At 43.8% G+C, this 14836-nt stretch overlaps 1 protein-coding gene across 6 annotated transcripts in view; it reads left to right on the forward strand.

Moving 5' to 3' along the window:
- Positions 1 to 981: 981 nt before the first annotated feature.
- HECA (hdc homolog, cell cycle regulator) overlaps positions 982 to 14836 on the forward strand; it is a 51306-nt gene continuing 37451 nt past the window's right edge. For 3 of the 6 annotated variants that reach the window (XM_038526190.1, XM_038526187.1, XM_038526189.1), the window contains exon 1: positions 1647 to 1768. In XM_038526190.1, coding sequence (XP_038382118.1) covers positions 1684 to 1768 — 85 coding nt within the window. In that variant the 5' untranslated portion in view covers positions 1647 to 1683. Of the gene's footprint in view, positions 1357 to 1646; positions 1769 to 14836 lie in introns of those variants that run through there. The other 3 variants (XR_005353589.1, XM_038526185.1, XM_038526186.1) reach the window with 2 other exon arrangements.

The following is a 14836-nucleotide window of genomic DNA, read 5'->3' on the forward strand; positions in this document are numbered from 1 at the left end:
GGTTTGGGAAGAAGCTGGTCTGTGAAAAGGCAGAATAAAGTTGCAGTAACGGGAGCCCATGGAAAACCCTCCCCAGGGGCTGTCTCCTGCCCTCACGCCACCACCTGTCTTCACAGGTGTCATGTTCTAACCTTAGGCTGCTCGCAACGCAGCCATCTCTCCTTCAGGACACTTCAGCCCTATCCGTGGCGGCTGTGGGTCCCCGTTCCCCACCCCCCCACCCCCCCCACCAGGCAAGGCCTGCTTCTTGGTCACAGGCAACGTTTAGTGTTAGCCCTGGCTGGTGGGTCCTTTCACCCCAGTGCTGTGCCGGCTTCGCATTCATGACCCTGCTGTGCATTCCCCTTGTCTGGGAACTCAATCTTATTTCTGTAGTCACTGAGCCTAAGGTTGTTCTTGCAGGGTAAAGTGTTTTGATGGATTATGAATCCGAAATCCTTTGTTTTCACTTCTTGTTCCAGACAGCCGCCTGTTTTTCCGGATCATATTGTTCTAAGCCTCAATTACACGGAGGTCAGGAGGCCACCCAATAACTACTTGAGATGCCACCGGATTGGCTTAGGCGCCACCGGACGAAGCCCGCTTCGCCGAGGCCCGGGAGCCCCGCGGACCCCGGGTGAGGGCGTCGGGATGACGTCACTCGAAAGCGGCCGGCTCAGCGCGGGCGTGACGTCACGCGGCCGGTCCGCTCCGCCGTGAGGTCACCTGGTGGGCGCGGCCAGGCCGAATCCCCAGTGTCGTCACGGGCGGGGGCGGGGCCAGAGCGTGTCAGCGGAGCCGAATCAAAACAAGCCGGAGACCCGCCTTTTCCCTCCGGCTCGGGAGCTCCTAGCTCGCGTCCCGAGCCCGCGGCGCTCGCGCGGCTGCGAGCCTCTGGTGGCCGCGCGCCGGCTCCAGGAAGCCGGGGAGGGCGCGGCGGCCGGGATGGCGCGGCGCGGGCCGCGCGGCTAGACGGGCTTCCGAGGAGCCGCCGGCCCGCGCCCTCCATTCTCTGCCCCCCGGCGCCGGCTCCGCGCGGGCCGGGAGCGGCCGTGCGGCGGGGAGCCGCCTTCCCTGACGCCGGGCACCTGGACGCTCGCGAGATGCCCAACCCCAAAAACAGCAAAGGCGGCCGCAAAAACAAGCGCGCCAACAGCAGCGGCGACGAGCAGGAAAATGGAGCCGGGGCCCTGGCAGCGGCGGGCGCGGCGGGCGCGGCGGCCGGGGGGGGCCTGGCGGCGGCGGCGGCCGGCTGCGGGGCGGCGGCGGCGGGCGCGCCGGGCACCGGGGGCGCGGCGGGCGCCGGAGGCGCGGGGACTGGCGCCGCCAACGCCGCGGCCGCCGCGGGGGCTGCAGCGGCGGGCGACGCCAGGAACGGTAAGACGGGGCTGGCGGGGCGAGCGCCAACTTCCTCCCCGACGGGGACGGCGGGGCGCGGGGCGCGGGGCGCGGGGCGCGGGCGGGCGCGGGCGGGGCGCGGACAATGCGAGAGTCAGGAAGTGCTCACCCCGCCTCTCCGCCCCGCGGCGGCTGCCCCTGCCCGGGGTCTGCGCGGCGCCCGGGGTGCGCGCCGCGGGGTGCAGAGCGCCTGGGACCCCGGGCGGCGCCCCTCGGGCCCTGCGGGTGCTGCGCGGGCCGAGTGCGTGCGCCCCGGGCCGTGGGGGCAGGGGGGCAGGGAGGGGGAGAGCTGCCCAAGTTGCGGAGATGACCCGGTCGGCAGCTCCGACACCCGCCCCGTCTGCCCCGCGGCCCGGTGCCCCCGTCCTTCCTCCCGGCGGCGGTCCCACAGGTGAGGAGGCCCCGAGACCTTCCTGCTCCGGGGCGTGTGCGTGCTTGTGCTTGTGCGCGCGCGCGCTCTTCGATTCTCCTGCTCGCTCAAGGAAGGAAGAGAATCTGAACTTGACTTCCGTTCTCAGGCCGGAGTTCAAAAAAAAAAAAAAAAGATCATCCTCTATATGATTCTGTTTTACAGCTGTGGAAGGAAGCCTGCTGGTCGCAGGCAGAGCCTGGAAGCACCTTCCGAGGGGCGCTCAGGGCATAGGAAGGTGTGGCCGGACCGCCCTGGTCACTCCAGAGACGTGGCTTCCGCCACAGGGTGCCTGCAGGGCAGGGACTTCTTTCTTGCTAGGACAGTTTTTTGAATTCCTGTAGTCAGGCAGTTTTTCAGGGAAGGGAATAGAGGTGTATTTTAATGAAGGGGGGTTAGGATCTTTATATCTGGCTTTTACCTTGTAGCTTTTCAGCTTTTGAAGCCATTCTTTATGCAGATCAGTCACTTTTTAAACGGACCCCTGTGCTTCTTAGAACCCCACAGTGCTCTGGACGTGGAAGGTTGAAGTGTAGCCTGCCAAGAACAGAGGCATAGGCCCCACTGACTGTGTCTCTGCAATATTGAAATAGGAACGTTTTTCTTTTTTCCAGGAACAGGCATCCTGGTTTTTTGTTTTTGTTTTTGTTTTTGGAATCCTGGTTTTGACTGTTTGGTAGTACAGTGTTTGGCCAGGCAGTCTTCTCCATGTTCTCTGGTTTTGCAAGCTCTCAACTTTGTTTTGGTCTTGATGTGGCAGAGGGGAAGGAAGACAAACTTGTGGCTCAGCCCCCTTAGAGCTCTGCCTTCTTGGCAAACTTGATTTCTCAGACTTGATTTCCTCGCCTTTAAAGTGGGAAAAAAAAAAAAATCTGTATTTATTACATTGGTTCCCTCATAGGGTTATTGTGAGGCTCAGAGTGTCACTTTCCTGCCCAGTTCGAAGTTTGTTTTAAAGTCTTGTTACATTTCTACCATGCTTAGCAAAGTTCCTCAAGAGAAGTGATCTGTGAACGATAGCTGTTATTCACTCCTTCAAAAAATAGTAAGCACTTAGTGTTACCAGTACTATGCTAAGTATTAAAGGGTACAGTGGTAATCAAGGGAAGACATCCTGATCCTCATGGGGCTTGCATTCCAGTCCTGGTGGTCTGGTTTACCTTTTTATTTTTTGTTTGTACGGAATCTTCAAGTTGGCTATTTCCTTTTTTCTCCGAAAGATTAGACCACTTTAAGGCAGTGTGAGGAAATTTTTTATTAGGCTGGTGATACCTCTTCCTTTGTAAACTTCAAGCTGATTATGGCGTTCCTATTATTACTTTCCTCTGAAATGGCAAACTCAGGTATATTTAGCAGTTATGTATATACCTGTGTGAAGCTGTGTATTTCTTATTTGCAGCTTGTTTTATGAAATGAATGGGGAAAAAGGGAAGAAATGGGCCAAACATTGCCATAGTCAGGGTTAGAGAAGGCACAAACTTTGACCAGTGAGCTGTATTTTACGATGCCCCACTTGGCTCTGACATGATGAAGTCTCCGTGAATGATCCACCTTAATTTGAAGAACCTCTCACTGCAGTTGATGACTGAACATGGATGCTAAGGCATCTGCGTGCAAAATTGACAGCAAGGAAATTACAAATGCATCTTAGATTCTAGAAATATCTTTGTGTAGGAATATTACTGGAAATGCACTAGCTGGACAGTGAGGGAAGCAGGATTGAGCAGAGGGAGGAGTTGAACTGCCACACAGTTAGAACAGGGAGCTCTTTAGTGGGGAAGGTCCTGAGGAATTCTTTCACCTTGAAGCATGGAGGCGGGGCCTTTAAACTTGCTCTCCTTTGTTGACCATTTGGACATGGGCTGCCCCCAGAAAGAGGGTATGACTTGGGGAGTGGCATCTCTTAGCTGGAGAGCCCTCTGTGGAGAGGGGCTCAGCTGAAAGGTTTATTTATTCCCCTATATCTGTTTCTTCTCTTAGACCACTAGTGCCATTCACCTAAGACACAGTTTTTGGATAAATAGTTCTCACTACCCTTTATGGATCAGGCTGGGAGTTCACTACCAGCGTGACATTGTTTTGATGGGAAATACTTCTTTACAAATGGGTTTTTGGGACTCCCACCTGTTCCTATAAGCAAGATTTGTGCTTTTCTCTGTACTTAGACCAGTGAACACATTTTTTTTTTATAACCCTAGGTTTATAGTACATTTTAAATAGTTTCTCTTTTTAGGTGTTTACTTGAATTCTTACTACATTTAAATTATCTATATTCATCAGAAAAAAAAGAGTGCTGTTTATTTTCAAATCAAGGAATATTTATTGCAGGTCTATGGTATGTCGAGTACGATTGTCATCTCGGAATATATATATATTTTTTTTTATTTAGAAGTTAATTTTGTCAGGTCTTTAAAAATATCTGCTACTTTTGGATCTTGTCTTTTGAAATTCACCTTTGTAATGAGGATTGGTAGAAAATATTGCCTCATCCATCAAAGATCTATTTTGTGTGTTTTTAAGAAGACTATCCTTTGCTCTGCGGATGGAGTTTTGTGCAGTCTTTACTCTTTATTTGTTAGAGGACCTGAGTTTAAATTCTAGGAACTAAACCTTCAATGTCAGCTTTCCTGTAAGTCCAAGAATATATATCATTCCGTAGAGAATTTTTTTTTAAAAGATTTATTTATTTATTCATTCAGAAAGAGCGAAGAGAGAGGCAGAGACAGGCAGAAGGAGAAGCAGGCTCCATGCAGGAAGCCTGATGTGGGACTCGATCCTGGGTCTCTAGGATCACACCCCGGCCTGCAGGCAGCGCTAAACCACTGCGCCACTGGGGCTGCCCATTCCATAGAGAATTGAAAACAGGATATAAAACTAGGAAGTCTCTTGCAGCTTAATCCTCCTATGAATTTACTCCAGGCTTAGCTGTGAACAATTTAAAAAACTTGAAGGCATCAAAAGGAAAACTTTAGGAAGAGAAAAATCTGTTCTGATCGATTTTGTTCACCAGCTCTTTGGCATTAAAAAAATATATATATTTAATTAATTTATTTGAGAGAGAGCGAGCACGAGTTGGGGGGAGGAGCAGAGAAAAAGGAAGAAGCAGACTCCCCACTGAGCAGGGAGCCCAACTCCAGGACGCTGGGATCATGACCTGAGCCAGAGGCAGATGCTTAACCAACTGAGCCACCCAGGAGCCCTTCTCTTAGGCATTTTTAAGGGATTGATATAATTACAAATGTTGTTATTTCGTTATTTTACCAGTAATAAAATGACCACTGTGGGAAAAGAATTAAAAAAAAAATAAAGAAAATAGGCAAAGTTCTGTTTTACTTTCTAGTCTAACACATAAGCATACTGCATAGATCACCACTGTTAACATTTGATGCATACTCTTGTACACTTTTAATTTTTTCTCTTACAAATTTTTAAAAGTACATATATAGTTTTCAAAAAAAGAGTATAGTATATTTTATAATCTGCATTTTACATATGCAGTATTTTGTGGACATTTTAGCAGGGTGGTAAATACGCAGGTGCATCACCATTTTCATGACTGCATAACAGGCCGTCCTATGTCCACATCTTGGATACTTTGATCATTCTGTCTGATCTTTAGGTCCTTATTTAGACATCTGTAGGCATTATCCAGTTACTTATGATAAACTTTTACTTGTGGACCTTCTGTGTTAAAGGATATACATTTAAAAAAATTATTACTTAATACATGCTGACAGATGGTCCTGTAAAAAAGTTGTAGCAGTTTGACCCTGCTGTGGTCAGAGTGCCCTTTCCCCATAGCCTTACTAGTCTCTAGTTCTTGTTTTAAAGGTATGCTGGGAGAATTGCTGGTATACCTGAATGTCTCAGCAATAAGAGGGCCCCAGTGGGATTGGGAGCCTGGAGCAGATGCTACCACACTTAAGGGGACTGCATTTATTTCTTTCGGGGACTTCTGTGCTCTTTAGTGATTTGGTGGTTAACAAGGATTCAACAAGATACCTGATAATGGTGAATGGCATTTTGGTAGTTGGTAATAATGAAGATGAAAGCATAAGCTCTTCAAATTCTGTCTGCACCACTATTCTAATCTTAAGAAATAAGGTCTAAAAATTTTAAAGTTTTAGTCAACAGGCACGCAATCTGAAGAGGCGTGGGTACAAACCTAGGTGCCCTAGTTTACTAGCAAAGTGACTTTGGGGCAAGTTATGTAATCTTTCTCAGACTCCATTTTCTAAATACAACCCTTTAGTGAGTTTTTGAAAATGAAGAAAAACCGTACTAAAGATTTGGCTCAGGTCCTGGCACATATGGGCTCTATCAGTAATAGCTTTATAAGCTTTCTGATTTGTTCAACTTTATTCAATTACAAGACTTTTTCAACTATTCTGAATTGAGAATAGATACCAAGAAACAATAAGATGGTGGTGAAAGGTCTGTGAATATTAATATAGGAAAAGATGGATATCATACAGGTTTTTATTCAAGCACTGATTTGATTACAAATGATCTATTCTTCCTTTATCATCTCTGATTATAGTTTACCTGGAAAGATCAGATGATTTAGCAGAAAAGAAACAGAAAAGAAAAAAGTAGAATGTGAAAACGGTTACATCTTCCTTTCTTCATTTATTTATTCATCTCATATATTTATTCATCAGGCACTGTGTTAGGCTCTGGGATTACAGGGACAGAAGAATTGGGCCCAAGGGGCTTATGGTCTACTTGGGAGCCTGTATAGAAACAAGTACAAGTAGGTTATTACATGCAGTACACAAGTGCAGCTTAGAAATAAAGACCAGGGCTTCTGAGGTGGTAAAAAGTTGAATTAAAAGATTGGGATTATTATGGGGGGCCTGAGTGGCTCAGGTTAAGCCTCCGACTCTTCGACTTTTGGTTTTGGCTCAGGTCATGATCTTGTGGGTCATGAGCTCCATGTTGGACTCTGCGTTCAGCAGGGAGTCTACTGGAGATTCTCTCTCCCTCTCTGCCCCTCCCTTCCACCTCTCTCTATCTCTCTCAAATGAATAAGTACATCTTTTTTTTTTTTTAAGATTTTTATTTATTTATTCATGAGAAACAGAGAGAGAGAGAGAGGAGGGCAGAGACACACAGGTAGAGAGAAGCAGGGAGCACACCCTGGGCTGAAGGCGGTGCTAAACTGCTGGGCCACCGGGGCTGCCCCATTCAAAAACAGAATGAGAAACCAAGAAAATTAATCGTTTTTATTATCATTGGATCAGTTTTAAAACAAACTCTGGTTGAGGTTGGCTCTCATTGTTTTGTACAAAGTAACTTTGTGTATGTGTGTGTATCTTAATTCTGTATATTTTATTTATTCTTTAAGATTTTATTTATGTATTCATCACAGACACACAGAGCGAGAGAGAGAGGCAGAGACACAGGCAGAGGGAGAAGCAGGCTCCATGCAGGGAGCCTGACGATCCCGGGTCTCTGGGATCACACCCTGGGCCGAAGGCGGTGCTAAACTGCTGGGCCACCCGGGCTGCCCCATTCTGTATTTTAGAAAGCTTCCAGTTCTCAGTGGTTGCTGAAATAGCTACTTGATTTATTTAATCAACAAGATGTTTCAGTTTGATTGTACTAGAGAGTTTTTATAAAACTGCAAAGAGTAATATTGCTTCTAATGCTTAATTATGTCCTAATTTATTAGAAGTACAAAAGGGGAACAAATTCTTTTTGCTAAATTATACTTAGGAGGATAATACTTGAAAACAATCTAAGAGTTAGAAACAAAGATTAAGAGGAAGTTTAAAATAAGGTAAGAGGAAGACTTAAAGAGGAAGTGTTATGTTAATCATAATTGCATTGACGGTAATTAATAAAAAAGCATGATTCTCATACACACTCACATAATGTATTTTGTAGGTTTAATTTGTCAGGAGGAAGAGATTTTCCTCTATCTTCTTATGTGTAAGAATTGGAGTCTGCAAATTAAGCTGACAAAAGACAGACTAACAAGAGAAAAGACTGATTTAATCACAGAAAAAGCGACTCAAAGTAGGGAGCTAGAATTTGTGGCTTCTATACCAACTTAAGAGAAGGGGAGGAGAGAGATCACTTATGGAGAGAACAGAGGACTTCTTAATAAGAGAAGTGGAGAAGAAAAAGGCACCTATGGGAAAAATATCTTTCTGGAAAAGAAATGTGCCGTTAGAGAATAGATGAGAGAGATGATGGTTAGTGACAGTGGCTGCTTAGGTTTGGTGTCAAGACTTCTGTCTGGTGATAAGAGTCAGTCTTCCCTGATTGCTCCCAGGAAGGAGACTTAAATCAGTTCCTTTGAGAGGCTCTGCTTTTAGTCAGATAAGGGTTTTTAGGAACTCTGATGCCTTCAGCTGAAACTAATTTTTAGGCTATAGTGGCACATTGATCTCTTCAAAATATTTTGCAGTTCAGATTACATTACCCCTGTAATAACAATTGCAGGTGGTCAGATAGCAAAAGACTGTCATAATTCAGGATTTCTATTTTTAATTTTGTTGGAAATTTATTAGAAATAGATGGTCTTAAAGCATATGCCTTTATAAAACCAATGAAAAGGATAAGTTTAGGCAAAAGTTAACAGGGTATCAAATTACACATATAACTAAGGAAGCTGTTTAAAAAAGTATGTTTTCCCTAGGAATAAGCATAAGTTTGATGATACTTCAGATCATGTCCTTTCAAGTTATAAATGCATCTCAGAAGAGTCTTTTGACACTAATGTTGAAACTCAATTACAAACTCTTTTAGGTTTCTAAATGAGCATTCCTGAATGTGGTTATTTCAGTATAATATTTAGTAGAACTATTATAATACAGCTTCTTATTAAAGTGACATATTATTTGTTATGTTTCAGTGCCTGACGAAGCTCAGTGTCTGGGCAGAAATGGAAACAGGGATGTACAGAATCAAGTTCTGGCTATTTTTGATTGGCAGCATGTGCAGTTTGTAATCTGAGAGGCTGAGCCGAGGATGGTTGGTGATGGTTGTTACTGAACACACACATTGCTGCCAGAAGCCATGGAGAGAGCCTGGTATTGAGAAATACGAAGTGTCCTTTTCTGGTAGAGGCAGAAATGTGTACATCTAACATACGGGGCAGCTCCAAAACTATTCCAAATGGTTTCCAGCTCCTCAGATCTGTTCTTATTGGGCAGTGCTTACGTGTTGCAGTACTGTTAGCTCTGTAATGAATGATATGGTTTCACTATATTAGGCATTTTATTTATTTATTCATGAGAGACGGGGAGAGAGAGAGAGAGACAGAGGCATAGGCAGAGAGAGAAGCAGGCTCCCTAGAGGGAGCCTGATGCAGGACTCAATTCCTGGACTCTGGGATCACGCCCTAAGCCAAAGGCAGATGCTTAACCACTGAGCCACCCAGGCATCCCTAGACATTTATTTTTATTTTTTATTTTATTTTATTTATTTATTTATTTTTGACATTTAGTTTTAGATGTGTAGATAATGTCTGGCTTCCAGAGCAAATTGGGTAAGGTTGCTGGGTGGTAAGTGTGTTGGGGCTGCAGAACCCATAGAATCCACAGAAAGGAGAAGCAGCTGCTTCTAGCAGTCAGAACCATGATGATACCACAAGTGCCCTTTGTTAAGTGCTTTCTAGGAGCCAGATACAAAACCCTGCAGTCGGCAGTCTGGACTTAAAGATGAGGTCCCTGAGTTACGTATGACCTCTTTCCTTTTTTGTAGAAAAGGCATGTTTGGTTACAGAAATGTGCCTGACCCTGAAGCCACAGTTTGATTCTGTGTGGCATTAGGTCCATCTTGACTGACACACATACATGTGCATAAATGAGTGAGTTTTTTTTTTTAAAAGATTTTATTTATTCATAGACAAAGAGAGAGGCAGAGAGACAGGCAGAGGGAGAAGCAGGCTCCATGCAGGGAGCCTGATGTGGGACTCGATTCCGGGTCCCCAGGATCACACCCCAGGCTGCAGGCGGCGCCAAACCGCTGCGCCACCAGGGCTGCCCAATGAGTGAATTTTTAAGTTGAGGACTTAAATGCAGTATATAAACATCAAGGAAGCAATGGGGCTGTTTAAATTACCTTTAAAAGGCCTTATGCTCACCATTTGGGTACTTGAAACTAAGATCAAGTTTGTGAAGCAAAACACTTGACGAAGGAAGCACTTCGCTCATACATTTTCCATTCATGTTGATCTGATTCCTTCTCATTATGATGGAAGGATTTCCTGGTCTTGGAATTGTGAAGGTTGTGAAACATTTGAACTGACGCTTCCTGTTCTTAATGGACCACTGTTTGTAACTAGGATGTGATTATCTTCTTTAGGGTAAAGTCCTAGGTGTGGGATCACTGGTCACAAGGCATATGGTTTTTAAGGCTTCAAGTCAAATTGCCAAACTGCCCCCTGGAAAGGGTTTAGCTGTTTGTGTGACCGCTGCCCTCCATGGGGTATGCCTTTCTTCATAGTCCTCAGCATGTTTTTTTTTTTTTTTAATTTTTTTTTTAAGATTTATTTATTTTATTCAGAGAGAGAGAGAGAGAGACTGAGAGGCAGAGAGACAGGCAGAGGGAGAAGCAGGCTCCATGCAGGGAGCCCGATGTGGGACTCGATCCCGGGTCCCCAGGATCACACCCCAGCCTGCAGGCGGCGCCAAACCGCTGCGCCACCAGGGCTGCCCCTCAGCATGGGTTTTGAGGATCATTTTCATCTTCACCAATCAGATAGTTTGAAAAATTACAAGTCATTGTTATTTTTATTTGCATTTGTTGGATTGTCAGTGAGTGAGTACCTTTCTGTGTGTTGTTTTCCTGTTTGTGCTTTTTCGTCATTTTACAAATGGGTCATTTGTGTTCTTACTGATTGACACAAGGGTTTTGTATATTTAGGATACTTTTTTCATATACATTTCCCCTGGCTTATTTTTTTCATCTTTTGCCTTATTTCAGGTGTCCTTCCTGGTTAGAAATGTTACGGTTTTTGTATGATCAGAGAACATCCACATAGAGAGAGGACTTGAGAGAAAGGTAGGGAGTATGAGGAAAGTAGCCTGTGTGACGATGGTACCGGCAGGAAAAGGAGTGTGAGCATGGCGTAAGCTTAATGACTGAGCTCACTGGGATATCAGTGCACAGCAGTGCTCTTACATTAGGTTCTGTTTCCTTTTTGTATTTAATTTTCGAGGCTCTGTTTTCATAGAATGCGTTGCAGTTCCTGCTGGCTTCTCTGACCCTCCACTTCCCTGACCGCTATTGTCCATCCAGTTGGCAGCTGAGCTGCAGTGCTCAATACCTGTCACTTCTTGCACACTGCTAAAGTCCCTTGCACTTTCTATTCCAGCTACAGAGGACTTGGAAACTTGTAGGTAAAGGTCCATTAGTTACTTACCACCTCTTCTCAAGAATAAAGATGCAAACCGAGTCCTCTTAAGGCTAAAATTGCCCATAACTTCTTTGTGATAACACACTAAATGCCAAGCACAAGAAAGTTCTCATTTTTCTTGTTACAACTTGGATTGAAATTACATTTGTATGTTAGTAAAATGAAGGTATAGCACTCAACTGAACTAAAATTTATTCGCATCTCCATCATGCTGATCCAGTCAGCCCTTGTGCTTCTCAAATGTCTGTGATTTGGAAGAGGTTCCCAAACTCACTGCTTGTTCTAAAGAGTGTGAGATTTGACAGACACGGGTCATAACTTAAGATCTGGCATTTTGCAAGACCAATGAACTTTTCTCAGTCCAAATGCTCTTTTTTCCCCTTATTTTTAAAAAAGATTTCATTTATGTATTTATTTACTTATGTGAGAAAGAGTGTGTATTGGGGGTGGGGGCGGTGAGGGCAGGGGAAAGAGCAGAGGGAGAAGGACAAACAGACTCTGTCCTGAGCTTGGAGCTCCATGTGGGGCTCAATCTCAGGACCCTGAGATCATGACCTGAGCTGAAATCAAGAGTTAGACACTCAACTGATTGAGCCACTCAGGTGTCCCTCAGCCCAAATGTTCTAATCTGTAGAAAATAAAGATGATAATGATACATCGTTTGTGACCAATTCTTTGCAAACAAAATATAGAGCTATTTGAAAAAGCAGATTGTTGGGTCATGATTTGGGAGTTTTAGGGTTTACTAGGTGAATTGTTGGTCCTTGATTACTTGTATGGTAGTGTGGTTGCTTCCCGCTGTGTTGATTGCATACTCTAATTTTTCGAAGAACCCAGGGCAGGCCTTGGCTTTGCCTCCTTAAGTTCGCAGTGAATGTTATTCCAAAATCCTTATTGGGGAAGCCTTTAGTTTCTCTCCACATTCAGGTCTAGGAGCTCTGCTGTGCAGATTTTCCAGGAGAATCTGCAGTGCTTGCCTGCAGTTCTCAGGGCAAGTCCAGCTCCTTGAGGGAGCTCTTAGGAGTTTCTGCAAGGGCTTTCTGACCCTGCCATGAGGAATGACTGTGGTGAAGCGTTGGGTAAGGTTCTTTCAGCAGAGTGAGGGTGGCTAACTTGGGGATTGTTCTGTTGTGATCTGTGAATCATCTTGTAACCAGGTTTCATCAGTAACAGCAACTTCCACTGTGATTTTAACCATTTTATTAACAGAGCCTTGCTTTTGGCTATTGTACTCATGATTTACATGTATTTGCCTGTATCTGTAATCTTGCCTCACTTAGTTTGTACCTTGATTCACTCAGGCCTTTCTACTTTTTGCTCTTTACCTGCCTCTAGGGTCCTATGGAGTAGGAGTTTGTGTTACTGTAAAAAACATTTGAAATGCTTATATGTGGCTTTCATTTGTTTCCTTAACTCCCTTTTAGATTTTGCATTTTAAATTACATTGAAGAATTTTGGATATACCAAACTATATTATAGATTTTATCAAAGTATCTTCTATAGGCATATGTTGCTTGGTTACATGTAAGTTTTAATGTATGCATAAATATATCAATATATCTATATAGAATGATTGTTTTTCTTGAGATTTGATTGATTAAAAACACTTTGTAAGCTTCATCCTTGAGATATTCAGATTTGAAATTTGACTTTGGACTAAATCAGTTTTCCTCATAACTTTTTTTTTTTTTAAGATTTTATTTATTTATTCATGAGAGACACAGAGAGAGAGAGAGAAGCAGAGACACCGGCAGAGGGAGAAGCAGGCTCCACGCAGGGAGTCCGATGTGGGACTCTATCCCGGGACTCCAGGATCGTGCCCTGGGCCAAAGGCAGGCGCTAAACCGCCGAGCCACCCAGGGATCCCTCCTCATAACTTTTTAATGTTACAATTTTATTTATTTACTTATTTATTTAGTAAGTATTTTATTTATTCATTCATGAGAGAGAGGCAGAAACAGAGAGAGAGAGGCAGAAACAGGCAGAGGGGAAGGTAGGCTTCCTGGGGGGAGCCCAATGTTGGACTCGATCCTGGGACCCTGGGATGAGGCCCTGAGCCGGAGGCAGATGCTCAACCGCTGAGCCACCCAGGCATTCCTAATGTTCCAATTTAAAAAAATTAATTGGAACTGTTTTTCTCTTGACAGATTTGGAAATACTATTTAGAATTCATTTAACATATAACCATATACATTATATATATTTCAGTAGAATTATATTTACTGTGACATATTCTCCTATAGCAAAAAGAAATTTCTAGATATATTTGGTAACTTTATAAATGGCATACATTATTTTTTCCCTCTAGTGTAGAAATGAATAGTTTTGAGTCTTTGACAGTGGCCGTACTATAAAATTATATCTTTGTTCCACAGAAGTAGTTGAGAAAAGAACGAATGTCTGGCTAGAATGACATCACTGGCTTAATATCTCAGTGGCAGTCTATAACTGAGTTTCCTTAGCAGTAGAAAATCTTATGAAATATATATTGAAAACAGGTCATATAACAGCAGGTTGTGTTGAGTGTGAATATGTGGTAAACTGTTGGATCAGGAGACATGACTGATTCTTGAGTCTAGTTTTTATTCTTACTAAGGTGTGTATAAGACTTAGACATGCTCTCTTCTTTGACAAGTCTTTTCTTGTTGCAATAGATTCTGTAACTTGCTTGTTGGTTGCTGATGCAGCATTTCAGAAATAGACCAGTGCAGCCCCCAGGCAAAAGCTTTGTCTTTTCTCCTTGGATCTCAGCAGAGTGACTGCCAGGCTGGGAGGGATTGCTATGAAGCATTTTCCCAGCTTTATTTTGAAGGGAAGGCAAGGGAGCAGAAAGTATTTTTCAGGGAGCTGAACAGGGCAGAAAAGGCATATGGAAAACAAGAGTATAAGGTTTTAGTTTAGTTTGGGGGATGGATAGGGTAGGGAAATGAACTTAGTTACGGTGTATTACGATTTTATTGATTTAAATACACTAGTCTTAAATAGTCTGGAGAGTTGGTATATTGACCCAGTCTGTTGACTCAAACAGGGTTCAGGCAAGACAGGCTGAGCTTCTGTTTCTCAACATCTGCTTTTTTTGCTGTGTAGTTCACTAGTCTCCATACCAAAAGAATGGTATGTTTCTTTACATTCTTTTCAAGGAAAATTGCTTTATTCTCATTAATGACTATGTAAACCTTTGTTCATGACTTTTTTTTTTTTCCTGAGTTTAGCAGTTCTGTTAGCTAGAGTAGATTTATCACATCGTCTTTTTTTTTTTTTTTTTTTTTTAAGATGTAATTATCTTTGAGCACTTGTGTGTGGGGAGGGGCAGAGGAGAAGGGAGAGCGAATCCTTAAGTAGACTTCCTATGAAGTGTGAAGAGCCTGGCCTGGGGCTTGATTCCAGGATCCTGAGATCATGACCTCAGCTGAAATCAAGAGTCTGATGCTCAACTGACTGAGCCACTGTGGTGCCCCTCTCTGTGTTTTTAAGAAGTACAAAGATGGGGTCAGGAAATCTTTATATCATAATTGAGTTTAAGCAATTGCTTCCTTAACTTGGGTTTCCTTCTTTATACCTAGTTTTAAGGTAAGTCTGAGGAGTAATATGGGTATTGAACATTTTGAATAAGCTTTTGGGTAATCACATCACAGTAAGTAGTGCTACAATTTTGAATAAGACACCATTCCAGGGCAGCC

This window comes from Canis lupus, chromosome 1, assembly GCF_011100685.1.
Source record: "Canis lupus familiaris isolate Mischka breed German Shepherd chromosome 1, alternate assembly UU_Cfam_GSD_1.0, whole genome shotgun sequence".
In the NCBI taxonomy this organism is placed as follows: domain Eukaryota; kingdom Metazoa; phylum Chordata; class Mammalia; order Carnivora; family Canidae; genus Canis; species Canis lupus.